At 39.0% G+C, this 27,454-nt stretch overlaps 2 protein-coding genes across 8 annotated transcripts in view; one reads left to right on the forward strand and one right to left on the reverse strand.

Moving 5' to 3' along the window:
- Window positions 1–17: 17 nt before the first annotated feature.
- DEXI (Dexi homolog) lies at window positions 18–563 on the reverse strand. The gene has a single exon (XM_057407862.1). The coding sequence runs from the start codon at window positions 462–464 to the stop codon at window positions 183–185; it is 282 nt and encodes a 93-aa protein (XP_057263845.1). The 5' UTR covers window positions 465–563; the 3' UTR covers window positions 18–182.
- Window positions 564–2,145: 1,582 nt separating this feature from the next.
- Window positions 2,146–27,454, forward strand: part of CLEC16A (C-type lectin domain containing 16A) — a 78,976-nt gene continuing 53,667 nt past the window's right edge. For 2 of the 7 annotated variants that reach the window (XM_057407867.1, XM_057407866.1), the window contains exons 1-11: window positions 2,147–2,302; window positions 8,922–9,050; window positions 10,361–10,494; window positions 11,233–11,381; window positions 12,052–12,157; window positions 14,040–14,163; window positions 15,085–15,259; window positions 16,942–16,995; window positions 19,544–19,657; window positions 24,061–24,289; window positions 25,659–25,788. In XM_057407867.1, coding sequence (XP_057263850.1) covers window positions 2,223–2,302; window positions 8,922–9,050; window positions 10,361–10,494; window positions 11,233–11,381; window positions 12,052–12,157; window positions 14,040–14,163; window positions 15,085–15,259; window positions 16,942–16,995; window positions 19,544–19,657; window positions 24,061–24,289; window positions 25,659–25,788 — 1,424 coding nt within the window. In that variant the 5' untranslated portion in view covers window positions 2,147–2,222. Of the gene's footprint in view, window positions 2,303–6,726; window positions 6,803–8,921; window positions 9,051–10,360; window positions 10,495–11,232; window positions 11,382–12,051; window positions 12,158–14,039; window positions 14,164–15,084; window positions 15,260–16,941; window positions 16,996–19,543; window positions 19,658–24,060; window positions 24,290–25,658; window positions 25,789–27,454 lie in introns of those variants that run through there. The other 5 variants (XM_057407865.1, XM_057407870.1, XM_057407863.1 and 2 more) reach the window with 4 other exon arrangements.

Here is a 27,454-nt window from a genome sequence, read left to right on the forward strand (position 1 = left end):
TGCCCCGGGGCTGAGGGGAAGCGGAACTATAAGGGAAGATGCTGCAGAAGGAGCCGAGCCGCAGCGAGGGTATCGCGGGGCCGCGGCGGTTCCCTAGGGGCGGCCATGCCGGGACACCCAGCCCCAGTCCCGGGCCGGACGGCGTCACCCAGCAGTCAGTCTCTTTGGAGCGCCCCGGGCCGTCACTCCAAGTACCCATCAAAGACATCCAGCTCGCTGTCCGTCTCGTAGAGCACTGAGCCAGGGTCAGAGAGCACCCCAAGATCCACCAGAGCGTGGTCCATATCCTCGGGCAGGAAGACGATGCCTACATTGAGAACGATGTACTCCATCAGGAAGGCATAGTACAGGATCAGCACGTTGACAAAGAATAAGCCCACGTAAAACATATAGGGCAGCACCAGCAGTGCATGGAAGGCCCAGGACTCCAGCGAATCCAGACGTGCCGAGACCGCGGCGGGCATGCAGCCGTGCGGGGCTCCGGCGCGGGCACCGACCTGCCCGGCCGGCCCGGAGGAGGAGCGGGGCGCGCAGGACCGCACTCCGCAGCCCCGGTGACGGAGAAGGGCCGGAGCTGGATCCGGAGCCGGGCAAGAGGCGAGCCCCGCTGAGGCGGCACAGCCGCAGAGCGCCCGGTCGGCCCCCTCCTTCCCCGGAGGAAGAGGAGCCCCCGCAGGCGGGTGGCCAGCGCGGCTTCAGCTCCGCTGCCGCAGCCCCACCGCTGGCAGGAGGCTCCGCAGGGGCATCTCCAGCGCGGCTGCTGCAGTCCCGCCGCGGCTCTCCTCCTCCGCCCGCCCGCAAACTTTGCCCGTAGGCGCGCTCCCGCTTAGCATATGCTGCCCTCAGCAAGCCGCCAGCCCCGGCCTGCGGGGCAGGACGTGCTCCTGCCCGCCCATCTCCTCACCTCCCACTGCTGCCGCCTGACCGCTCACCCGCGCCGCATACTCTCCGTGGCGAAACCGGCCCGCGGCGGGGCTGACGGCCTCTACGGAACCGCCGCCTCCCGTTCCGCCTGCCCGGAGGCCGGCGCGTCGGTCTGGGGAGTTGGAAGCGTCGTGCGGTACCTCGACCCCCGCCTCCTTCCCCGCACCTGCCGCAGCCGGAGGGTGGGGGCAGATCTGGGGTGTTTCTGTGCCCCTGGAAGCTGTTCTGTCCCGGGGGCCTCGGTGGAGGCGTTTCTTTGCTGATCAAGGCTTTACCCGTACCTACGTGCTGCCGAAGGCAGGGTTAAACCTTAAGGCTATCTTGACAGTGGCTGACAAACTCCTCAGCTGTACTAGGTTTATTTATCCAGTTAAAGTAATAATTGTAAGGGCAGACCAAGACTGTCATTAATGGTCTCTTCGTCCCACTTCGATCAAGTTTGTTTTCAAGCTGGTTCAAAAGTATGCGAGCATTACTGGAGGAAGTTCGGTGAAAGCAGCCCCAGCAGCCGCTTCTCGTCGTGCCCCGCAGCTCTGCCACGGCGGCATGGGCCAGAGCACTGCTGTCCGCAGGGTCCCGGGGGCGTACGGTGAATCCTGGGGCCACGTTCACCTCAGGTCACCGTGCCTATGGGGCACAAAGGCCCGCTGAAACGCTATTGTGTTGCTCGGGCTAAACGTGGCCTGCGGTACACGGTTCCGCGTCCAACACCTCACAGCCTGACGGCGCCGAGCCGCCACTGCCGCGCGGGGGGGCGTGGAAGGGCTCCTCTCCCACATGGCGCCCGAGAAGGCCCCGAGCTACCCCGTCACGTGGTTCACCCTGAGGAGATCCGCGGCGGCGCTGCTCTGTTGTAATCCCGACAGGAAAGGAGGAAGCACTGCGCTTCCCGGGGACTTCCCCGTTTCCTTGCAGCTGGGTACCGGGCCCCGGTGGACGCCCTCCCCCAGTCTGGGTGTCCCTGAGAGCGGGTGACCTGCGGGAACCGCCGGCTCCGCCAAGCGAGGGAAGACGCGGCTGTAGCTCAGCTCTCACCACTTCCCGCCCGGGTGACGAGCAGCGACCGCACCGCAATGCCTGCTGGGACCTGCAGTCCGCGCGGAGCTGCGGGACTCACCGGTTCCCACCGTGCCCCTCTGGCGCATGCGCCGTGGTGCTGGTGTCCGTCGGTGTTCTCTGCGGCTCAGGCTTCTTCTTGATGTCGGTCTGCTTGGGCGCCGTTCGGTCCTTGCCCGTCCTTCTCCCCGGGGCCGTGAAGTACTAGAGCCCTGCGGGTGCAGTAATCCTTCGCTGCCAGCATGTTCGGCCGCTCCCGCAGCTGGGTGGGCGGCGGGCACGGGAAGGCCGCCCGCAGCATCCACTCCTTGGATCACCTCAAGTAAACGCGAGGCCGACGGGGGCTTGGGGCAGCTGTGAGGGGAGGGGGAGCCTGGGGGCGCGTGACCGCTGTGGCGGGGAGCCGGGGCCAGACGGCTGTCTCCGGCTCTTGAGGGCCTCGGAGGGTGCGGAGTGGCGGAGCTGCTCGGGGCAGGGCTTTACCTCAGAGAGGGCTTCGGAGCAGGGCTGGGGGAGAAGGGGGGCGGAAGTCGGCCGGAACGCTCCCGGCGCTGTTCACCTGAACCGGTTCAGCTGAATAGCCCCAAGAGCGGTGCGGGTTGGTGTTTTTCTCACGGAAACTGCCTCGTCGTCCCAGAATGTCCTCAGGGCAGACGCAGTTCCCTGATGCCATGCTACGCTCAGGGCTGCAGCACTTGTGTGTTTGATTTTTTTTTTTTTTTTAATAATGTCACAGACTTTCAGCGGAGTAGAGCGTGAGAGGTGATAAATACAGGAAATAACACATTCCTCAGGAGGGAGAACTTTGTTTCCTGGTAGTGGCAAAGATAGGGAAGCAAGGAGCCTGATCCCATCCTGTACAGTACAATACAGACCTTCTGAGGGGTGTGTACATTTTAATAGTCAGCAGTGATTCATGGTAGTCAGGTTGGTGATTTTGCAGGTCCAGGGACCTGCCCTGGTTGGAGGGCTCAGGAGCTGGCGCAGCAATACAGCTTTTGAGCTGGAGGATCGTAATGTTCGTCTCTGGAGGCTGACAGCTTTGTGTTACTGCTGTCTGCAGAGTGTGGAATAGTGTTTAGTTCTGCCACAGGAGAGTTGGAAGGATGGCAAGGGATAAAACATTCCATATTCCATTTCAAGCATTCTGCTATTGTGAGAAAAATAGGAATCCCTGTTATAGCTTCTTTTTCTACTGAAAAAGAAAAGGAGGTCACTGAGAGAGGAAGCATTTCTAAATTAAATCAGTATGAATACATAGCTCATTGAGAAATAAGTGGCTGGTAGTTTACAAGTTTTGAATCTTGCAATTACTTTGTCAAGGTGATTTACAGATTCTGGTACTTGTCTTCAACTAGAAAAATGTTCAAAGCCTTCAAGACTAATTGAAACGCATTAGTTTTTACCAAAGATGGGGAAATCAAGTGCATAAATACAAAACTGATGAGGTAGTAGCACAGCAGAAAGTAATTTTGAAGCATGGTAGGTCAGACTAGTACATCAACATGATCTGGCATTGCAGGAAAAAGGGAAAAAGTTGTGTTTGGATATAAACGTAGGAATGTTCTATTTAACGTACAAGGGGTAGTCACTGGGTACTACTCATTGCTCTTGGAGTTTTAGGTCTATATGGTTTTGATGTTACACTTGAAGGTAGAGCAAGAATGCTGATGCATGATGAAATTTGAAACAACTGAGTTTAAGTTTAGAAAAAGTAGGCAGGTGAGGGAGAGACTTTTGGATGTTAGAATCTTTCAGGCAAGAAAAATGTGATTATATGCTCTTTTGGGTCCCCAGAGGGTCAATAAAAGTGATACTCTGATTTGCAGTAAAAGGGACTTACAGCCTAAGTGTTGTTGCTTGTGGTTGATTTCTTGTCTCAGAATGAAGTATATCGTTCTCTGCTAAAATGCTGTCTTTCAGTTGTTTGCTTCTTCTGCATGTGATTTCTTTAATCATAAATTCTAAAATGGTAGTAAGTAAAGGACAGCCAAGACCTTTGATCTGTTTAGACTGTGTATTTTAAGTGTTTCTTTATCTATGCTGTATTAATTTCAGTTTGCAGCTACGTGTCAACAGCAAAGGTAGCTACCTACTGGTAAAGTGAAATTTAGGGCTTTTCTAAGGTAGCAGTCAAAGTGGGTAAAGCAACAGAAGGAAAAAGAGCAAAGAACCTTTGTTTTGGGTTCATGAAACGAAGTCTGTGAGCTTTCTGCATTCTCATCTCAAACCACCATGTTGTGTTCCATGTGAATGGGTTGAGTAGAATGCACCAACCTTACTATTACAGGTAAGCTTAGCCTATAAAAAGTGAATTAGGCTATGCTGCAAGAGTGAAATTAGTTAGCCCAGTCTATCCTTACAGGAATACTTCCTTCTGCAAATCTGCTATAGAATGGATTGGCTGGAAAAAAATCATGAGGCTGCATGAAGTGTTTTGATACAGTCTCTTGGTCTAGTCAAAAGTTAGAGTATAATCTAGCTTTCTAATAGTTGCTGAATTGCAATCTAGAGAGGCTGTGAAACATTTACTATGCACTGTCTGAGTGCTTCTGACCATTGTTTTTCAGGGAACCTGGTATTTTTGTGCCCTTTGGTTAGTAATTGAGGCATTATCAATAACAATAAATGGAGAAAGTCTAAATATTCTCAAAACAAGAACAATATTAAAATATTGTGAAAATGGTGTGAAATTACTTTTTTATCTTTACATTAGGTTGTGTCTGAAATCAGGCTGAAATCCACTTCTTAAAGTTGGCATCCAGCAGTTTAAAATGAAACACTGTTTTCTCTGCCTTTATGTAGTCCTCTGCTCTGTTTATTATATGTTTCCAGTTCTAAAAGCAAATGGCTTTTAGACAGGGCTGGTCTACCTTTGCATGCAGGCTGATCTACCATTGCATGCAGGCTGGGAGTTCTCCTGTAGGTCAGGATTTCTTGCAGTTTTCTCCAGCTGCTGGCTGTGATAGTCGCTGTACTCTGATTCTGCAGCAACTCATCTTAGGAGCTGTGACCTATGGCTAAAATACCAGAAAGTCTTTCGTATCGCCCAGTTGAGGGTAGTGTAACCTTAGATATTCATGGTGAGGATTTATTGAAAGCATAATGGTATCTTAATTCCCCTTCTGTCTACAAACTTTGACTTTGCATTGGAACAGATGAAGAGGATTGATGTCAGTTTCCCCATATATAAGTGGTGATATCTTAAACATTTCTGAGGAGTTCATCTGGTAATACCGCTGGTGTTTCTGCTAAAGTGAAAGGCTTTGGAGTTTAGGATTAGTATCTTTGTTTCTAGATGCATTCCCTCCCCCCCCCCCCCCCATCTCAGAAGTATTTTACATAGCCCTGTTGTTACATTCAAGTATGCTTCCCATTATTGCTTCTACACTTGGTATTTTAATTCCATACTGATTGCACAAAAGGTTTTATAGCATTAGGGATGGATGCTGAACATTTCTCATGACTTTGTCAGATGCAGTGTCCATAAACATGTATGGTTGAAGACCTGCTTCACAGTTGACTCATTTCCTGCAGTACTGTCCATGCTATAAGTTGAATTTCCTCTATAAGAACAGTATGTGACTGCATAGTTACAAGCAGCATGAAGAAGCAAGCATGTTGTGTTTAAGTGTGGGCATTCCAAGTGCTTGACTTCCTAAACTCTTCTCTGTTGTAGTGCTTTTTTGTAAATAATAAATAGGAAAATCATTAAGACACACTTTCTATATTCATGAGTTATGTTATCCCTTTGAACATGGTTTATTATCATAAAATGTTCAGAATTTTGTTTGTCTTGTTAAAGTTGCTGGCAAAATCTCCCACAGATTTTGATGATATCAGGTGCTTTGATGCTTCCTTTATGCTGATTTTTTGATAGGATTTTGTTTGTTTGAATCCAGTTTTGAGATACAGAGAGAGATGACAAAAGCCTCTATTTTGAGGGTTTACCATTTTGGAGCAGAAACTTGACCCTTTTATAATAAGCATTTAGGCATAGGCTTTAAGGATTTATGTAAATACAAAAATCTTGTTTCTGTCTGATACTTTATATTCTCAGATATGGTATGTTGCATGTCTACTGTGAGAAAAAAGCATGTGCATGATTTCTCATGCATTTTCAACTAAGTAGATAAAGGAATAGCTTGAAAGTGAAACACAGGCTTTCTCCAAGTGCAGCAGATCAAGGAACTTTGCAGTAATATTGATATTAAGTAAATTAATTTGGAGTTAGTATGTTCCTGACTGTTAAATGTTTCTTGCTTTTTGCATCTCAAATGTCCTATGTTCCATAGATTCCTGAGGTGAAGTAATAGCACATAATTCTTTCCACTGCTTCCATTCCCGGTTCTGCTGTTGGAGTAAACTTTATTCCCACATTTGCATAGTGTAACTTATTAATGAGAAATACATGTTCACAGATGCGAGAATTTTTATATTACTTCAAATAAATAATTGAAGTAGTGTAGTATTAATTACTTTATCAGGAAAAATACTGCACAGATTACTGTGGAATGAACTTTTGTGATTTAACTGCCTTCTTTCTTCAGCTGTTCACTGTTCCATTACTGATGCATGCTCAGAGCAGTGACTTGGCTTTTGCTCTATTTTTGGTTCGCTGTCCTGACAATACATACCGAGCCATAATGGGAAGCTTTTGCAGGCCTTGTGTGGTGTTTGGTTTTTTTTTAGAAAGCCCTGGGAATTCTCACAGGTAGTCACACCTCAATTCTCACATCTTCACTATGAGCCATCACACTGTCAGTCTCCATAGAAGGAATCTTGAATTGTGATCCTCAGATTAGTTAAAGAAGATTTGCAGGTGCTCTTTGACTTGCTATTTAATGACTTCTGTTACCGTACAACACATGATCAGGCAGTTATGACTGTAGGATATAGCTACAAATCAGCTTTTCCTAGAATGGTTTCAAGTTTAGCAGTTTCTGTTCTGGATTTGGAAAATGAGTGTTGATTTATGAGAGGAAGTATGAAAAGACAATATTTTTCCCTCTCCTGCAATCTCTTCTGTTTTTCTTCCTCTTTCCTCTGCTGTGTGGTAGGTCAACTTTAATATGATGTAGGCTTTATCACACTGCTGATTCGGGGGGGGAGGGGGGGAAGGCAGAATGTGGTATATCAAGTTTACTAACATGAAGTTCTGAGGTTTGTTTACCTTTTAGTATCCTTGTGCAGAAAAATTGGTATTTGATGATTAAGCAGTACCAACATTAGCAAGCATATAGCATTTTACTATAACAGCAACATAAACTTCTCTGAAATAGCCTCTGCTTCCTGCATTGCTTATGAAGATGGCCTCTGTCTTGCAACCAGTCCCGTGAAGCTTTGGCCAACTGAGTGGCAGCTCAATCGTTGAAGATTCCCCAAACCAAATATTGCAAATTTAAACTAAACTGAAAATATGATTAAAAAAATATTAATTCAATCATGAAAAAGGTTCTGAAACCGGGTAATACTTTATTTTATCTTTTTAAGTCTGATAAGTAGTTGAAACAGCCTGATACACATGTTCAGTTAAATGGCATTTTAGTCACCAACCGCATGTTTGCCCTGTGCAGTGGTTCACTTTCCTAATGTACATAAGATTGATGGGAATACTGTTTTTTTGAAATGTGATTTCAAGTCTGGTTTTGACCTGAATTTCTAAAACTTAGCCTTAAATGAGATACCCCAGCATTTTGTGTCAGAAATGCACATTGTTTCCTGGAACCCTACGGTAGCTTGTCAAGATTGATGTTTTTATCTTTTACATAATGGCTGCTTGAGGTCTTTGGGTCTGGTGCTTAAAAATTGGCTTCTTGAACTTCTAAACTCCTGCATCTTACTAATAAGATTCCTAGAATTTCAGCCTGAATCATAGAACAAACATTCATGGAATCCAAAACAATAATAATAGGCTGCCCCAGACTCAGGACGCTCAGGCTGTTTTCCTAGAAATAGATCCTGGGAGTTTTATTAGCTCCACCTTTCATGGAAAGGTTGATAGTATGGAAAAATCTCTCTTCCTTCCCAAGCACTTGTGAATTTATTGCCCAGTTAGTCCTGAACACTCAGGATTATCCACAGATTTTGCAGAGATTGTAGTATAGCAATATATGATCTGTGTTTAGTAAGCTAAACTCTTGCAGTTCTAATTTTATGCAGTTTCTCAGCATGAAATTATTTTTAGTAATGACTTCCGTAACTGTGCACCTTTCTTTCATCTGTCCTTTTTGTTTATTACTCTGTAAATAAAAAAGGCGTCAAACAGAGGGAGAATAGCAGTGGTGATTCTTTTATTAGCATCCCCTCTTTCGTTTTTAGGATAAAAATAATCTTTGTAACATTTTATTTTGAAGGAAAAAAATAAATGTGCTTCATTGAGTGAAATTGAGACTTAACAAGCCTTTCCAATTTTATTTAGCTTCCTGTCCGCTGTGTAAATCAGACATATGCTTTTGTAAACTTCACTGGGCAGCCTTAAACTTTGAGATGGTAAAGCTGGAGTTTGCCGCCTTTCCCATCAGTAGCTCCATGCTTGAAGGGCCAGAGATGTGATGATTAAGCTTTGCCAAGATGAATGGCCTTTGACAGTCCTGATTATTGACCATAAAGTTGACATGAGTCAATCTGTAAATTGTCTCTGCAGACAAGAGTCGGGATCTAACTTTTCTAGTGAGATCTGCACGTGTCTCTTTACACAATTACACTTTTCACATGGCTAGTTACGGATTTGTTTTGTTTTATTTGGCACATACTCTGTTTAACAATTACTTTTCTCTCTGCATCAATAGTAAAAGGAATTTTAGGATTTTTAAGTTGTACAGTGATGAGGCATAGTATGTGTGTGTCTATATTAAGTTACAGTGACTGAAGATAAATGTGGTGCATGTGAAAATGACAGGATAGCCACATTGATTCTTGTGATTATTTTTTTCTTTTAGGTACATGTATCATGTTTTGACTAAAAATACAACAGTAACAGATCACAACCGCAACCTGCTGGTAGAGACTATTCGTTCTATAACAGAGATCCTTATATGGGGGGATCAGAATGACAGCTCAGTATTTGAGTAAGTATTCCAAATAATTTTGACTCTAGTTTGTTTTTGAAAAGTGATGGAAGTTGCATAGAGATCTAGTTCAAAAGGCTAACTCTTCCAAGACCATACTTCGTGAATGTAGGTACAAAGCTATGTCCTGTAATAGACAGGTAGGCAGGATCATATTCTTGTCATACAAAGAAGCAGAGAATTTACTACTTTTAATTAAAAAAAAACATTCAAAATCCAGAGCCCCTTTCATGTGCTGCTTTTGTTTGACTCTGAAATCTTCAGTATAAACACAAAATCAGGCCTGGTTTAGGGCCCAGATTTTCTCAGTAGATCTATTAATATCATATTTCTTCAATTCGTTCAATTTATATAAGATACTATAAATAAATATTTTATTCTAGCTATGATATTTAGAGTTTTTGTTCAGATCTTATTTTAATTCTTATACAATAGCATGATAGAAAAACTTCAAAACAAACATTCACAGTTGCAAATCTGACTTTATTAATACCCATTGCTTGGCTGTTTGCTTGAAGACGCTTGCTCTTCAAGGCAATTTGTGATTGAGATAAGTAAAGCTAAGGTGTTTGTAGTTTTAATTACTTATTTAGGGAGTGGTTGGTTTTGACATGATTAAGGTCAGAAAACTAACTCACTCTGATTATTCATGCCTATACTTTAACTCCATCATATTCCTTACTGTCTTCTCTGCTTGGGAGAATTTTAGTAATTAGGAGGTTTTTCTGCAATTAAGGTAAAAAACCCCAACATAGATGTGTGTTTGTGATGTCCTAGTAGGAAAGAGTCCACACTGTTCTTTTTAAATTGCATGTGTTTCTGGTTTAAAACACTGCAAGTATTCACTTCTGCTTGAATTGTACAATAACCCATGAAATGCTTGCTTCTGGTGTGGGGGAAAAATAATTAAAGTGGATCAAATAAGGTCTACAGTGTTGAAAGCAAAAAGTGTATTAGTTTAAAAGGGGCAAGTGAACAAAATGTAACCTTCGTTTAGAAGCTCCCCCCTTCAAAATGGTGATTGTGAGGTAGGGAAGCTGCCTGATAAATTGCATAAACTAAAAATAAAGAAGCCCCTGATTTCTTGACATTCCTTTTCTGCATAATTTGAGTGTTGAAGTGACCTTGTTAGTGTTTAAGGTTGTTGGAAGATACTCTTCTGTTGTACAGATAAAACTTTGCAAAATAATCCTTTATAAACGTAAAACATGCTGTTTGTTAAACTTGCCTAGAATCATCCCTGATCTTAGTAAAATTATACTCTTGTTAAAGACAATAAGTAACTTGATGACACCTCTATTTTATTTCAGCTTTTTCTTGGAGAAGAATATGTTTGTTTTCTTCTTGAACATCTTGCGTCAGAAGTCTGGTCGTTACGTGTGTGTACAGCTTCTGCAGACTCTGAACATCCTTTTTGAGAACATCAGTCATGAAACATCACTGTGTAAGGGCATTCTTATAAACCGTTCAGGATTAAATGATCAAGATGTGATTGAATTCCCTTTCACTTAATGATCTAGTGCACCTTCACAGAAGAACCTTATGTATTCCTGAAAATCTTTGTAATTGAACACTGAAAATACAGTGTAATTTGATTCCAAAGTTTTAATGTAAACTTTCAGTACTACAGAAGTAGTTGTTCAGTATTACTGAAACATTTAGCACATTTCAGGGGGTTCTTTAAGTCAGCAAGTTCGTTGTGGTCTGAATTGTTCACCTGGCTACTGCAGATGATGTGGTGGAACTCTGTTGTATCGTTTGTACTGGGACTGTTCTGAGGTCATTAGGGCTGGCATTCAGCCTCCTACCTTTACTTCAAGGTTTTAGAAACATGTAAAGAGAGCAGAAAATTAATAAAGTATTTGACAGCTGTCCTGGAGAGAAAGTCATAAGCCTTTGAAAGTTATGATTTGGGGAGGAAAAGAGAGTTGTTTTATGTGTTATTAGTTGCAAAGCCTGCATAAATTGAGGAAAGTCAAGTGTATTCTTAGTTTTCTTATTCTTAGCAGCAAAGACCTTTGTAGGGAACGGTTTCTTTACGTTACTGCTTGAAGGCATCACTTCAGTTGTTTGGCTAAAAATGTGGATCTTCAGTTATCAGGTAGTTTGTTGCTAGCAGGTACTTTACATGCAGCATAATTTTTTCTTTGTGTTAACGTGTGTAATGTCTCTTATTTTTCAGACTACCTGCTCTCTAATAACTATGTAAATTCTATTATTGTCCACAAATTTGACTTTTCTGATGAGGAGATCATGGCATATTACATATCTTTTTTGAAAACTCTTTCCCTGAAACTCAACAATCATACTGTACATTTCTTTTATAATGAGGTAAGTGAAAAAAGAGTTGTAGTATAATGATGAGAGGACTTTAATTAGAAATAGATAGCAGTTTGGTGCGCATTCTGGTTAGTTAGTCTCTTCTTTTGGCATGTCCTATATTTATTTTTATAATGTTAATATAAGTGGTTGAGAATTCATTTGTGGGGATCTCTGCAAAAACATGATAAAGAAGGTCTTTGTTCTTATACAACTATATAATAATTTGGAAATTGGTTTATATTGGACTGTTTTGGTAGTTCTGACGTCTACTTCTGTGAGAATTCAGCTTGTTTATGTTCCATTTTCTTGTGCTTTTTTAAGCAGGATCTTTTCTGTTGCATCATTTGGTTCTAAGAGTCATAGTCTAAAAAAGCCTGAGTTGTCAAAGGTCAAGGTGGCAATGGATTTTTCCTCGCTCCATTCCACATTTTGCCAGAAGATGGCATTATAGCACTGAATACGTGCAGAGTTGACTTGGAAAGCTCTGATGATTAAAGCAGTTTATTTTTAATGCAGAGCTACAAATGCAGCTGACTGTGCATTGTAAAATCATTTAAAACACTTAAGTAGAAAGTAAAAATATCAGAGCAATACATAGAAGATAGCTTTCATGCAGAATCCCAACAGATACTCTACATGTTTGGTTAATGAATAAATACTTTCTTTCCTTTTGTTGCAGCACACTAATGACTTCGCTTTGTACACCGAAGCTATTAAATTTTTTAACCACCCAGAAAGTATGGTCAGGATTGCTGTTAGGACTATAACTTTAAATGTCTACAAAGGTATGCTTTATACATATTAAAGAAGGCATGTGTACAGAATGCTTGTTTTGTGGTAGTTTAGTTTTCAGTTATTCACATTAAAGGTTTTCTGTCTTTTATGATATTGAAAAGCTTGGCATGTTGACATGCTTCAAATACATATTTTACTTTTTATGAAACAGAACCCCAAACCTGCAGTATGTACTTGTAAATAGCATTGTTTCCTCAGAGGTTAAACTGGTTTGAAAAAACAAGCATGCACAAGGAACTTCAGCTTCCCTTCCAAGAAAGATCAGAATGTGGCTGTATTTAAACAGACAAACAAAAAACCAACCCCAAACCTGAAGTGCTTTAAGCCTATCAACTACTTTTGACTTCTGAAGTTGAGCTTTATAATGTGTGAAGTAGTAACCTTGCTGGCTATATCACTTCCTTTTGGATTTTAAGTGCATTAGAATATGCTTATAGAGCTTGTAGGTGCTGCAGTCTGACGAAGAGCTAAACCATTCCCAGAGGGCCCCAGTCAAGGCCAGGAGGCTGCTGTCACAAATTTCTGTACTGGCCATTCCAGTAGGACATCAGGAAAAAAAATCCAAACTTCACTGTGAGAGCAGTTAAGCGCTGCAGTAGGTTTTGCGGAGACACTGAGTAATCTCTACTGTCTGAGATCTAAAAAATGTAACAAGACCCTTAGCAACCTTGTTGAACTTCAAAATTAATGCTACTTGGAGAATGGGTTTGAACTAGATAATGTCCAAAAGTCACTTCCCCCTAATATTTTAGGTGGGGTGTATAAAATCTGTAATAAGCTAAAAATATAGTGATCTCTGTAGAGAAATTGGTGTATATTTAGAACTTTTACCTCTGAAATCAACATGCTGTAAGATAGGATGTATTATGGAATATGTTCATGCAGGGCTTCTTAGTCTTTAATCCATTTTAAGTTAAATTGCATTTTAAATTTACACAACTTTCTATCAAGAGAAATAGTGATTTGGTAAGTCTTCATCATAGAAGAATATAAGACCTGTTTTTTAAAACAATGAACAATTTGCTGTGCAAATAACTGGGTAGCCTGTGTGGCTTAGAGGTTCTTCATAGTGTTGACTGAAAAGGACAGAAATGTCTTTCTTTTGTATGTTGTGAAATGGGCAGTTTGTACATGTTTCTACTTCAAGGGGCTATAAACCCAAATTTGAGCTCACAAAAAGAGCAGAGTGCAGGGTTTATATCCTATTAGTTACGTATTTATGTATCTAAGTATTTTTATGGTAAAAAAAACCAAAATGCACTTGTCTAGAATTTTCATTGGATGTTAGAGCGATATAAAGGTTAGAGTTGAAAAAACACAGCTCAGATGTTCAGGGTTCATAGTTTTCTGACTATCCATTTACATATATTCTGATCTAGCACTTACCCTATATCTTTTAGGTAGATGCTTTGTGCTTTAGCTTTTTAAACCCTTTCGGAGGATGTCACTATCCCAGTTCCTAATCTTGTTAACTGTTGTCTGTTTCTTCTGCCCTTCCTTCACTGATGATTCCCGTGTTCCTTAATGCAGTGTCATGTAAGTCTAACTAGCTTGACTTTCAGCATTATTCTTATGCTTTTTTTCTCTTCTTATTAATACAGAATGTGCTAAAAAAAACCTTTCTCAATTCCATTAGATTTGTTTACCTTCAGACCATTGTAAATATATCAGTATTAGGCTCATTCAAGCCAATTAAGAATTGATATGATGCTTTTGTAGCTGTCCATTTCATGCATAAGATCATGTCAGGTATACACACATGAAAAGCTAGCATGTAATCAAATTGAGAAGATACTTTGTTTTATTTGTTAAAAATTAATTACAAAAAGTTGGCAACTGATTTTTTTTTTTTTTTTAACAATTTCTCTTTAGTGGACAACCAACCTATGCTGCATTACATTAGAGATAAAACTGCTGTCCCTTATTTCTCCAACCTTGTTTGGTTTATTGGAAGCCATGTGATAGAATTGGATAACTGCGTGCAGACTGATGAAGAGTAAGGTTTTACAAATGCTGGGTATTGAATGAAAATGTTTTCTCCCAGGTCTTGATTCTCTCTTTGTCTGTAGTGGTCGGATCAAGTTAGTTTCTGAATACTTTCCACTGTAGACAGTTCAAGCTTTTCATTCTTGCAAAGTTTTTTTGTGATTCTTTGAGTTGGTAGTGGTTAGTGCTGTGTGTCCTTTCCGCGATAATATACAGATAGTAAATTAGTGTTTGGCAACATGTTTTTCTTTATCTTTGTTTTAATTCTGCTGAATTTAATAGGTATCTAGAAGACACAAAAGGTTTTTTTTTTTCCAATTTTATTAACTATATCTTTTTAATCTTCCTTTTTTTTTTTTGTGTAGCATCACAGTAGAACAGCTTTCTGAAAAGTTTCTAGGAAAAAAATTCAAATTGAAAAGGTGAACTCTTATTAAATACATGAACTGTCAGACCTTAAATGCATGTGTAAGACTCCACTATCATCTACAGAAATATTTTGTTGGTTTAGATTACTCTTGGTTTGCCTTCCCACCCCACCTTAGCATAGGTCTCTATTTCTTGCTTTGTTAAAGTGAAGAAGTGAACGTTAAATACAACATAGATTTCTTCTTTTATTTTTGGAAACAAATCTTAGATTTTTTTTTTTTTTTTTATGATTGGCTTGTGAAAAGACCCTGGCAGTCGAAAGTGAAGTTTTAAAACAACCACTGCTTCTGAAAACTTGGGGAAGAACTTGATATGTGCATCCTAAACCACATCTAAGCCTGATGCGCTAGCTGCATTAGCTGACTTTACTAAAAACCTCTTTAGGCAGTTGATTTGCATGAGGTGCTGTGTGAAAGGGATGCACATTAATTCTTTCCTCAAGGTTTTTAACACTTTGACAATTGATTATATCTCAGACTTTCTTTCTACTCTTTTTTTTCAGGCACAGAAATAGGGGCAAATTGAGTGACCTGGTAGCAGAACATCTTGATCATTTACATTACCTTAATGATATCCTTATCATTAACTGTGAATTTTTAAATGATGTGCTGACAGACCACCTACTTAATCGGCTCTTTCTTCCCTTATATGTGTATTCACTAGTCAATCAAGACAAGGTAAGGTAATACCTGCAAAGAATTAAAGGTATTACTTCCAGTATGCATAACAATTTCTTCAGCAGGTGCATGCTGTAGTATTGTTAATGTTGTTGATATCTCTGTATGCTTTACATGAAACAGCTTAAATAGGATTAGTGTAGGAAATATCCTGAGACTGAATTTTAATGGCAGAATAGATAAAATAAGGAAATTATATACGTTTTCCCAGTATCCCTGCAAATTTTCTGTGGTGTAAAATTCACTCCAGGTAGAAAATACAAATTTGGGTTTTGATACTTGATTATTCTGTTTGCAGATAACCTGTGTTTGAATGCGATACACTTGATTTTATTTCTCATAGAATCACAGACTGGTTTGGGTTGGAAGGGGTCTTAAAGCTTTTTCAGCTGCAACCCCCTGCCATGGGCAGGGACACCTTCCACTAGACCAGGTTGCTCCAAGCCGTGTTCAACCTGGGCTTGAATACTGCCAGGCATGGGGCAGACACAGCTTTTCTGGGCTACCTGTGCTGGTGCCTTGCCACCCTCACAGGGAAGAAATATATCAAATTTACATCTACCCTCTCTCAGTTTAAAGCCTGTTGTCCTGTCACTAGTTGCTCTTAGAAAAAGGTGGGGTTTTTTTTGTTTTGTTTCGTTGGTTGTTTTTTTTGCTTGTTTTTTGGTTTTTGTCTTTTTTTGTAAAGCATAGTTGAAAGCCAATTTTTAATGAAATAGAAACTGTTCTTATAAAACCTGTACAGGTTCCTATGTTCACTTGTCTTTTAGGAAAATTTTTTTTTTTTTTTTCCAAATCTGATGTAGTGGTGTTTGTTCTTAAGGTAGACAATGATTTGTGAACTTCAGCATACTTGCATTAGCCAGAGGTCAGGTTTCTTGTAAGTTAGTGAGTTCAGTATGTTCCTTGTGCACTGAAGATTGAATAACAGTAAGCTTCTTGTCTTGCCATTGAAATAGGATGAAGCAGACTTTCCTGGCTTTTACTTCATTTCAGCTCTTCCAACTTTTGCCATTCCCATATGTACAGAAATCTGCTTGTCATCCTGTTTTCAGGCACTTACGTTGTAAAATGGGGCTGTTCTTACCTCTTGCGATAACTGATGACTTTATTTGGTGATGGTTTTTTAAGGTATCACTAATTCATTTTTAAAAATGTTTTCATTACTACTGGTATATAAATTTAGCAGTGTTGTGCTCGAATTATACTTCAAATATTTTTGTCCAATGTGGTTTACTTGATTTAGAGAAGTGTCTATGAGGAAAATGGTTTTTAATATGTAGGTAATATTTTATTGTTTCTGAGTAAGTAATTTTTAAAGCAAATTTTTAATGAAAGTTAGCTGAGAATTACTTTTTGAAGGAATAGTTGCATTGTGAAACCCCGCATGCTTCTCAGATACTTACCTGTTAAATTTAAGTTACCAAAGTGACTGAGAGACGGTAATCAATAGCAATTTTTTTTTAAGCATGTAGATGAAGGGACATGCTTATTCGGAGGGTCTTAAGTTGAAATAGTTTACAAGAAGTGAATGATAAAAAGCATGTTACTTTCTGAACATTTAATAGCAGAATGTGTGGAACAGCACCTTATTAAAAGTTCTGTTTTAAATAAAATATTAAACTGTAGATGCTTTGACTTTGTGTAAATAAATAAGCATTTTTCATAATTTTTTTCCATAGGGTGGAGAGCGTCCAAAAATAAGCCTCCAAGTTTCTCTCTATCTTCTTTCACAGGTAGGTATTTTAAGTATTTTGTCCTATTACTGAACATATTTTTGCAGTAGTGTTATGATTTATAAATTAATTTATTTTTGGCAAATCTATTAAAGATGGTTTGTCAAGTGAAGATTTAAACCTCTCAGTTTCCATTTAAAATGGAAGACCTTTTGTCTTTCTATGGACAGACCAAGCAGTTTCTTACTTGAGCTAATATCCTTCTTCTGAGGATCCCATAGCCCAGGGTAGCCTTTAGAGCAGTCAGTGATCATAGTTTGTGTACACCACCTGACACATGGTGCGTAACAGAGCCATGCAATGTACTAGGACAAAATCTGGTAATATTTCAGGTGAAGTTTAGCTCGATGCTGCATTGCATTTTGAATCTGCCTAAGCAATGGAATATTCCAGATTTGAATAGAAATAGGAGAAGCAGTGATCTCATGGGTTTTTTTGTTTGTTTTTTTTCTCCCCCAAACAACCACCCACCACCCCCCAAACTACCACCATTTAAGCCTCAAGCTTTCTCACAATTTAAATATCATTATGCCTATACCTTAAATCTATATTTAAATACTTGCAATTTCTTTCGGTTACTAGTGCCACCTCCTTTTTTCATATTGAGTTCCACAGTGGGATTTTTTTGTTATTGTAAATAGAGAAAAAGAATCTTTTCTCCCTGTGGTCTTCAGTGCATGGGTAGGAGTCTAATTTTCTTAAATTATTTTCTCTGAAAATAGCTTTGCGTTGTATTCATAGAGTTTATTCCTCTTTTTCCCTTTGAACTTACGATTTTATGTGAGTAATTTTCTTATGGTCTGGCCCATAATTTCATCTTCTTTAAGAACTTTTCTGAAAAATATTATTTTTCAGGATAATACAATTTGATTCTTCTTAATTTAAACTTAAAAATTTATGATGATGTGGTAGTTATTTACCGCAGATCAAACACTGGGAGGAACTTATTATAGCTAAAGGGGTCTGCATCATAAGGCTGTGTATGTTGACCTCTTTTAACCTCTTTGATTTCAGTGGAAGTAGTATTGTCTAGGTATCAATTCAAGATTTAGATCCATGTTCTTTATTCTTTTAAATGGAACTGCTTTTCTAACCATAAAGAATTGGGAAAAAAATCTTTGTGTCAGAATGGGATGTGATGTAGCAAATCACTTTTTCTGTAACTGGCAGAAATACTTCTTTTTCTAGCTCTTTTTAACCTGGAGTCTGTCTTTGGAGAGGGACCTGAAAAAGGTACGCTGTACCTGAAAAACCTTCTTGGCTCCTGTTATTGAGACCAGGCATTACTCATATTGGAGACAAGTGCTTGAAAGAGTCATACTAGCAGATTAAATTCTGCTGTGGACTTTCATCGACTGTTCACAAAGTGAACATGTAACATACTTATACCAGAATATGCCTGTGTGTAGTTAAGCTATGTTTTTTTGAATCAGAAGAAGCTGGAGTGGTTTGTGAGGTTCAAAGTGTGTTGCAACTTTCCAAGTTTTACTTGGTCACCGCTGCATGCTAAGAAGCACTTCACTTTTGAAGGTCTGTAATGGTTGTGACTTTAACCCGAAAACCTATGGAGGGCATGTTTAGCTAAACATTGTCAAAACAATAAGTTTTACTGATTTGGGAATTACTTGGGGATTTTTCAATTAGAAGCACTGTTTAGGCTTTGATACTCCTGTGGAGAAAATGATTATAAGCTGACACAAGGCTATTGCGGCTGGATCTGAGCTGGTTCTGTTCAGGAGCCAATTGTTTGCTGGCCCAACCTTGTAAGCCTTGCCTCAGAATAGAGTGCTTAGTGTAGATAACTGTTAAAGCACTGAAGCACTTCTGCAAAAGTGCCTTAATATTCTAAGCAGTATGGTCCTTATTCCTCTGTTATGTAGCTGCTCTGTAGCTAGACCTTAAGTCATTGAAAGAAATAATAGCTAATTCATAGCAAGTAAAGCTGCTTCTGATCCAGTTCAGCTTCATTTACTCATAAATCGCTGCAAAGTAATTGTATGCACAACAGAGGGCTTAACTGGAGTCCTTCCAGTTGTTGGCATACAAGAAGGTCAGTGAATGCTCTGTGCCAGAATCTGTTTGTGTAGTTTCTCAAAAAAAACCAAAAGAAAATCAAATTAACCAACCCAAAAAATCTCCAAACCAAACAAAAAGAAAAAAAAAAAAGGCAAGTGATCTCTTCACCACCCCCACGCCCCACCCCCCGCTGTAAAAAAAAAAAAAAACAGCCAAAAATCCCCCAGTTTTCTGGAGCAGTTTTAATTTGGGTTGCTCACTAGAATATCACATAAATTTCATCTTGAAGCTGATGAGGAGAGAGAATTTTACCTTTCGATAGGAGCAAAGCGTATGAAGAATTATTTAAACTAGGTACTTAAAATGTGGAGAAAGGTCGAAGTAGATTTCATGAACTGTCAGTGTTACCAGTTGTACTTTATATGTAAAGTTACCAGTTTAACAAGGTCAAAGTATGCTCAGTGACTGAAATTGTGAAACTATGTGTTCTGTAATAGATGTCTGATATTTCTTTCCACTCTTCTTTTAATAGGTTTTTCTAATCATACATTATGCCCCTTTGGTAAACTCATTGGCTGAGGTTATACTTAATGGTGACCTCTCGGTGTTTTCTTCTAAAGTTGAGCAAGAGGCACAGAAAAACTCGGTAGGTGGCTGACTAGTTTTGAATATTTTTGTTTTGGAGAAAACATTTGAGAAGTAGAATCAGGCATCTGGAAACTGGTAAGCTAAGGTGATTGTGATTAGGAGAGAAAAGCAGCAGTAGATTTCAGATTTTGTTGTTGGTTATGGTAGCAGAAAAATACTCTCTGCAACTTGGTTTATTCTGTTCTTGTCAAAGGTGCAATATTTTTGTTCATGCATATGTATTTCCAGTAGTGGTATATGCACATGTAGAACACATATTAAAATACTTAGTTGCTTCTGCAGGGGTCAGGCACTACACAAAGGCTTCTGTTGTTCTGATGGGACACTCCTGTAATGCAGTCTTCTGTATTATAGAAATGAGTCATCACAACTTTCCTGTGAGATTACTTCCTTACACAACTTGTAGAAATGGGAGACTCAGAAAAAATACATGGCCTTATGGTAAATCCTTTGGATATAGAAGGAATTGAGGATTTTGCCTGAGTAGTCCCACTGGTTTATAAGTAAAACTGATCATCTCTGAAAGCATACATCCATGTGCATAAGAGAACATAGGCAAGCCATAAACAGATGGGAGTGCTATCATTTTGTCACTGTCCTTGTATCTTCAGATTTAATCCTGTGTAGATGTTGGTAGATGCTGCTGCTGTTAATATTTTTTTCCCTTTTGTGGTGGCATTCACAATTTGTTACTTGTTAAAGGCCTAATGGGGGATGGTAATAAGAAAGGGTACAACCTTACTTTCGTTAAGAGGCTTATGACTACAGTTCTGTCTGAAGATTTAATGTGTTCCCTGATTTCTGACCGGTCAGCAAAGAGTTACTGCCTATTTAATTTATAACAGGCAATAGATTGTTATGTTCTTATGCATGTTCTTTCCCAGCTATAGCTATGAGAGTTTCAAGGGGGAGATATGCTTCAAGTCTTCCACAATACAAGTCAGCTTTTCTATGTTTCTTCCTACTATGCAGTGGAAGCTGTGTGGACTTATCTTAGCCAGTAGCTTTTTGTACTGTTGACCTTGATATTTGAGTCTAATCTTTTTTTTTTTAGAGTAAACTGCAGTGGAATGGTAGAAATGGCTGAATGCTTTAAGATAAAGCTATCTTTTGTGTTAGCAGATGTCTGACCTTCTGCTAGCTGTGTACTTAATGTTGTGTGCTATTACTTGTGCAGAAGCAGCTTTGTTACTAGGAAATTTGTGGCAAGAGGGTGTGGCACCAGATGTCACAGAAGTGAGATTTTTTTTTTCTTTTTCTTTCATAGCTACTGTAACAGAGTTGCAAAATTTCTGTAGCGTGTGTTTGTGTGCTTGCACTAATGTTAGGAATATTAGGGCTTTCCCATGAACTTCTGTTCCTCTATTCTTCTGTTTGTAATGCTGTTTAGATTGCATCTTATTACTGCTCTTAAAGGTCCACATGACATGTAAACTAGTACTTCCGTCATACCTGACCAGTGGGAAATAAGAGGGATATTGGCTTTCTAGGGTAGGCATTTAGCAAAATTGCTAGAGATGGACATTTGTTACGAGGAGAGCAGAGTGGTGGCACTTCTAGTGGTCGAGGAAAAAGCTTTCATGGGAAAAATTTAGTTTTTGGTAAATTCAACCATATTCTTCAGTGAAATCTTAGAGGGGTGAACCTGTACTGTCAGAAAGGCTGCTGGCGCAGAAGGAGCAGGAAGTAGTCTTCAGCAGAATTGCTCCATGTGCTGCTTCCATTGAGGGGAGCTATCAAGTGAGCTGCTCTCCTTTGAGTGTTAACAGCTACTGCATATGTTGCATGGTGTTTTCTACTGGTACACAGCTCAGTGCAGTGAGGCTAAAGTCAGCTGTAGATGGGGAGGCATGGACAAGTAAAGGTGAGGCAGTTTCTTGTTGCTCTGTGATAAGACCTCTTAGAGCAGAAAGTTCATTTTTGAGCAGTTGGCCATTTCAGGGGTGCATTGGCATCACTGCAAAGTTATTGCTGTGGCATATTCTGTTGTGAAGAAATTACAAACTTCCAATGAATAATGGAAACTATTTCACAAGCTACTTCAGAATTGCTTGTTTGGGGGTTAGTAGAGAAATGTAATGAGTAAAATTTTTTTTTCTTTTTAATTTTTTGGCTGAGTTTAGATTTGTGTTTGTTCTTAAGTCAAACCCAAATTTATCTTTTATTACTTCCTTTCTGTTACAATTTCCCACGGTAATCATTCTGATACTCTCCCAACCTTCTTGTTTTGGGGATATTTCTGTGTGTTATGGTGAGCCACATTTCTCTCTAAACCCCTGCTCTGTACCTAACACTGCTTATCCCTTGTAACTGAGATGTCTTTATATATTTAAATTCAAGTGTGTCAGTTTCTAACTAACATGTAGTTTCTAAAACCTGAAGTAGAACCTCATGTCTACATTAATCTTCCTAATAAAATGAATTAAAGTGGAATGAGCTGTACAGAACATGGACTGAGATTACCAGAAGCAGGGTCATGTGCCCTCATATTAGGAGACTGAAGAGTAAAGAACACTTAACAAAACTAAAAGGTGAGAAGGGTTGCATTTGCTGTGTATAAATGCAACATATCCAGAGTTATTTAAGGCAAAAGAGCAGTGGTAATTGTCAGGAACAAATGGTACTGCTTCCTGCAAATCAGTTTGTTGAAAAAATTCACCAGCATATCTAACTTACAATAATTTATGAGCTGGCAATAACCAATCTGTGGAGATCTGCTGAACATCATAGGGCAGTAGTGGTTGCCCAGCCTCCATTGAACTGGTTCTCCTCCTCAAGTATAGCAAATGAAGATACAGTTTTCCTTCTATATTTTATCCCTATATTTCTGGGTTTAGGTGGCATCAGAAGAAATATTATCTTTTACCTCATGATAAGAGTTGAGTATGTGTAGCCGACAGAATATATTTAAACTTGTTAGCAGTCATCACACTAAAGTTTACCTTACTTCCTGTGAGATCTGTTTCTCTGCATAATTCCGATGTGGGCCAGTTCCACCTATTTCATGTTTCTTGTTTAACCTACTTTCTCCTTCCCGTAAAAGCTGTTACAGTTACTGCCTTATTTTGCCAGCACACATTGCACAAGATAAACCATAATTGAAAGCATGGTTGAAAGACATATTAGAAGTATGAAATAGCAGTATCTCAAACTGTATAATCAACTTAGATAAAGCATATACTATGTAAATTATTTTCAAGTCTGATTTTAGAATGTTTTAAGTATATAGACTTGTTATATTTAGCAGGATAGCATATGTTGACTTTTTCTCAGCATTCTGTTTTGAGATGGACTAGACCATGGCTCAGTGCTTACAAGCACATTTCTGTCTATTGGTCTCAATTATTTTGCTCTTATGGTAAACAGCATCTTCTAAATGCAAGCATGATAAGTATGGGCATTCTTAATAAAGAAAGCAGCTACAGGATTCTAGGAAGCAATTTTCAGAAGTGAATGCAAGAAGAGAAAAATGCATTATGCAACTTGCATGGTACTTTTCCTTTTTTTCCCTAAAGAATAAGACTTAATGAGTTCTTCCCTTATGACTTTTCTGACCAGAAACCATCAATAAAAGGTAATCTGGTTGTAACTCTGGTTGGTTTAAAACTTTCCTGTGTTGCCGTTTGATCAGTCTAAAAATACATTGGAGAGGTTACTTGGGGACACGAGTGTGGTAAATTTCACATTGTGGGTTTTTTTTGGTGTTGTGAAAGATACCTCCTACTGTCTGGGGTTTTTTTTCAGTGCAAAACGCAAGGAGATTTATGCAAGATTTCTATGAAACCTATTAAAAAAGTCAGAAGATTCAGAGAAACATTTGTCTTGTAGAAGGCTTCTTCCCAGATCTCTTTCTAATGTCTTACTTTTTATGTATAGGTGTTCCTTATTCAGTGAAGGGAGGGATTTTTCTAAATGTTTTGTGAAGTCTCTGTTAGGATGGCACGGCTAGTGCAGACTCTTGGAAATAACTTACTCTGGGAGAAATTTGTCATCTAAATGAATTTTCTTGCTCTGTAAATTAATAATCAGTAAAATCAGGTGGTGATCGCTTACTGTTTGAATTTGTGTGTACTCACTGTCTCAACTATTCAGGAAGTTAAAAGGAGGGGAAAAAAATATAAATTTTATTGATGAAATAGGTAGTTCTGTATCTTCTGTCTCAAGATGGCGTACTTGTTAATAAGAGATCTTCAGGGTATATTACTCTGGAGGTGATTGTTCTACTGAAAATTTGATACATCTTGAGTTCTGCCTTTTTGTAGTTTAAAATGTCTTGGAGAGTTTTAATGGCCTGCTAATTTTCATTCTGAAACCCCTCTTTTATGTGAACTGAAATTTTCTTTATCAGTTGGAGTTAAAAATGTATTGCTATAACTCAGTGTAAACTTTTCAAATTTACAGGCAAAGTCAAGTATCAGATGTTTCATAAAACCAACAGAAACACTTGAGAGGTCTCTTGAAATTAACAAACAGAAGGGGAAGAAGAGAGTGCAGAAAAGACCCAACTATAAAAATGTTGGTGAAGAAGATGAAGAGGAGAGAGGATCTGAAGATAACCAAGATGACCTAGATAAAACTAAAGGTATAGAAGCGAGTTCAAAGAGCATCCGAACAAGCAGTGAAAGTGAAGGTGAGTATAACAGCAAATTAAAAGGACACAGTTTGGATACTTTTATTTAGTGTGTTTATCACAGTGTTAGCTGTGATCTGTTGCATCACTTGTTCTCTTGTTGCACTAGGGGAATGTGGGCCTATTAAATTTGTTTCAGTCTTTGGCTGTAATTTTTTTTGGTCATGTTAAATTATTCTGACAGAGCATGCGCTTCTAATCCGATTAAAAATTATGAAAGTGTTTTCATGTCTTCTGTAGTCTTCAGCCTTATCATAAGTGCATGCTTTGCAGCTAGGTGTACATGGTTATGGGGCACTTTATAAGTAGACTTCAACTTTCTAACTTCTTCTGTAGTAAGGCACATGGTGTAGTCACTTCACTTACATGGTAAAGGTGGTCAGGAGTATTTTATGTGTGCTAAAACTGAGAGCACATGATAGAAGGTGGTATTAAGTATTTCAGAACTGAAAAAAATCACCTTATTTTTTTAATTCTTAATTGAATGTTTTCAGGATTTTTGATGTAATGCTACCCTTAAGAATTGGTTTTATAGGACGAGTGGTCTTGCAGCATATTGTAACTGTTTTATTTTGCTAGTTAGTAACTGTTAGAAGAATGTATGCTAGAAACTAGCCTTTAGACATAAATTGAGAAAAATGTGGCAGAATTTCATGCAAGTAATTCAGAACAAGACTTTTATGCTTTGACAGCTCTCTCCAAACATGGTTGCATTTCGATTTAGGTAAGCAGTCTGAGAAGGCATTTCATTAAATGGTGTCAAATAACTGATTTGTTGCCCACCATGATTTGAAGAAAATATGACATGATGTACTCTTTAAACAGGAACCTTTAGTGGTTATCTTTGTCCAAATTCTTAAGCAAAAGCTAGACTTGGTCCTAATACTTTTACTTAAAGCCAATAGGAATGAAGCACTTGGGTCCAAATAACCTGTTTGCTGTAACTGTAGAGACCTGTTTGCACCCTCTATGAAACTTGATGGCCACCCATGCCCCAATCTCACCATTATTTTCACATAGGTTTTTCTTTTTTCCCAGAAAGAAGTTCTGTGTGTTTTCTTCCAGTGGTTTGGAGGGAAGGGGGATTGCTGTTTCTTGTTTACATGCCAAAATCTATATATTGTCTTTACATATATTATGTTTGTGCATAATTTTCATATAGCAGTTAAATTCCTTAAAGAAATATAAACAAACTATTTTAATGAGAAGAAATTTTGCCTACATCTATTAATTCATTGACCTTTCCAAGGTTCTGGTTGCACCTCCAAGATATAATTGCATCAGTCACTTTTAATGCAAAATGGAAAGTACAAAAGAGCTTACATAGCTGTTTGTTAAAAATATAAAGTTTTTTTTGGTTTGGTTTTAGAAATAGAGATGGTAATCATGGAGAGGTGTAAACTGTCAGAATTGCCTATCTCTACTGTGACTGAACAGAATACAACAGATGAAGAAAAGAGTGCAGCTGCCTCTGGGAGTGAGATAACGAACTGGAACAGGTATAAAGATACTGCAGTGTATTTTGCTGGATTTCTTCCTTACTTGCACTCCTGTTAATTCTCTCACTTCTCTTAAAGGAAGTTTCAGATCTGCTTCCGATGAAAATTGCAGGGTATTTTGTGGATCACAAATAAGTGAGGCAACTTGTGGGATGAGAAAAATGGGATAAGACCTCTACCGATCAGTTTTGAAAATAGTCCTGTTCCTTTGTGCCTTCCTTTATGGTAGTTGTGATGCCTCAAGTTAGTAAAATTAAATTACAGAATATTAACACAATAATACCAGAATATAAATGTTTTATTTCCAGAATTTTCTAAAACTCTAAATTAAGTTTTCTTAATGACATATGGTCATGTCTGCCAATTTTGTATATACCTGTAGGGAGGAAAAAAAAAAAAATTCTTCTGATCAGGGCTGAATTTGGAAGAATTTTAGAATAGCAGTTGTGGATAAACCCTACTAACTTACGAACAGTTTCCAAGGTCCATCAGCATATCTTAGGGTTATTGAAGACTTTTGAAACACAGCTTTTAAGTGTTTTGGGGAGAAGAAGTTGCTCTAACTTCAAAATTTAAACTTGGATATATTAAATGCCCCATAGGCACTTTTTCAGTATAAATTTTGCACTCCTGTTATTAGAACGCTAAGAAAAAGAAACTGAATGTGCCATCTCTAACCCAAAAGTAATTGCAAATGTGTCCCTTGGGGAAATGCACATGTTTAATAGGATTTGAAATTTATTTTTAAACTTGGGAAATGCTGCCTAGTATTCCCAGAATTTCATTCTGTCTCCATTATAGCTTTGACGTAGCTTAGATTGCATTCATTAATAAAGATAACAATTTCACTGTAAAAGTGAAATTGAACCTTGACTTGAACTGGCTTTAAAATACGTTTTTCTAGATTATTGATATTTTGACTAAAATACGTGCCAAATGGCTTTTAGAAAGAAATTGGCAATGACTTCACTGAATACTAAAACAGCTGAGGTGCTCAGGTGGTGAAAATTGCAAAATACTTATGTGTGAGATGCCAGTGCATTTGGCAAATACCTGCATTTCAGAATTCTTTTGATCTGCAGATATGATCTGTCAGCATCTTTCCTAGATATAAACAGCATCAAAGAATGTGCAGAGCTAAAGATAGTTTTAAAATAAGGATAGATCCTGTGTAGGGCATTTGTGGCCTTAGTTTTGTACAAACATTTTTGGCAAATATTTGGTGGATAAGCTGGTACAGCTTAAGATTTCATGTTATTCTATATGCCAATTGTAATATTTGAAGCAGTAGCTAAATTTCTCAAAACATTTGCTCAAGTGTGTGTAGCTTTTTTCTTACACTGATTGGAGTTGCTGAGTCTTGTGAATAAGGTAAGCCATGTGGTAATGGAAAATACAGAGATCTTTTATGTCATGCTTGAAGTGGGAGAAACTTTCTTAACTGGGATAATCATTAATGATTATGATGATAGTGATTCCTAAAATGTTGCAGTTTTCCATTGTGGGCAGTCTACAAGAATAAATAATTTGAAGAATACTTGTATGGCATTTAGAATCATAGAATAGTTAGGATTGGAAAGGACCTTGAGATCATCTAGTTCCAACCCCCCTGCCATGGGCAGGGACACCTCTCACTAAACCATACCACCCAAGGCTTTGTCCAACC

The sequence above is a fragment of the Pezoporus wallicus genome, unplaced genomic scaffold (genome assembly GCF_028554395.1).
Source record: "Pezoporus wallicus isolate ANWC-B61680 ecotype Strahan unplaced genomic scaffold, APGP_CSIRO_Pwel_v1 contig_4012, whole genome shotgun sequence".
NCBI lineage: Eukaryota > Metazoa > Chordata > Aves > Psittaciformes > Psittacidae > Pezoporus > Pezoporus wallicus.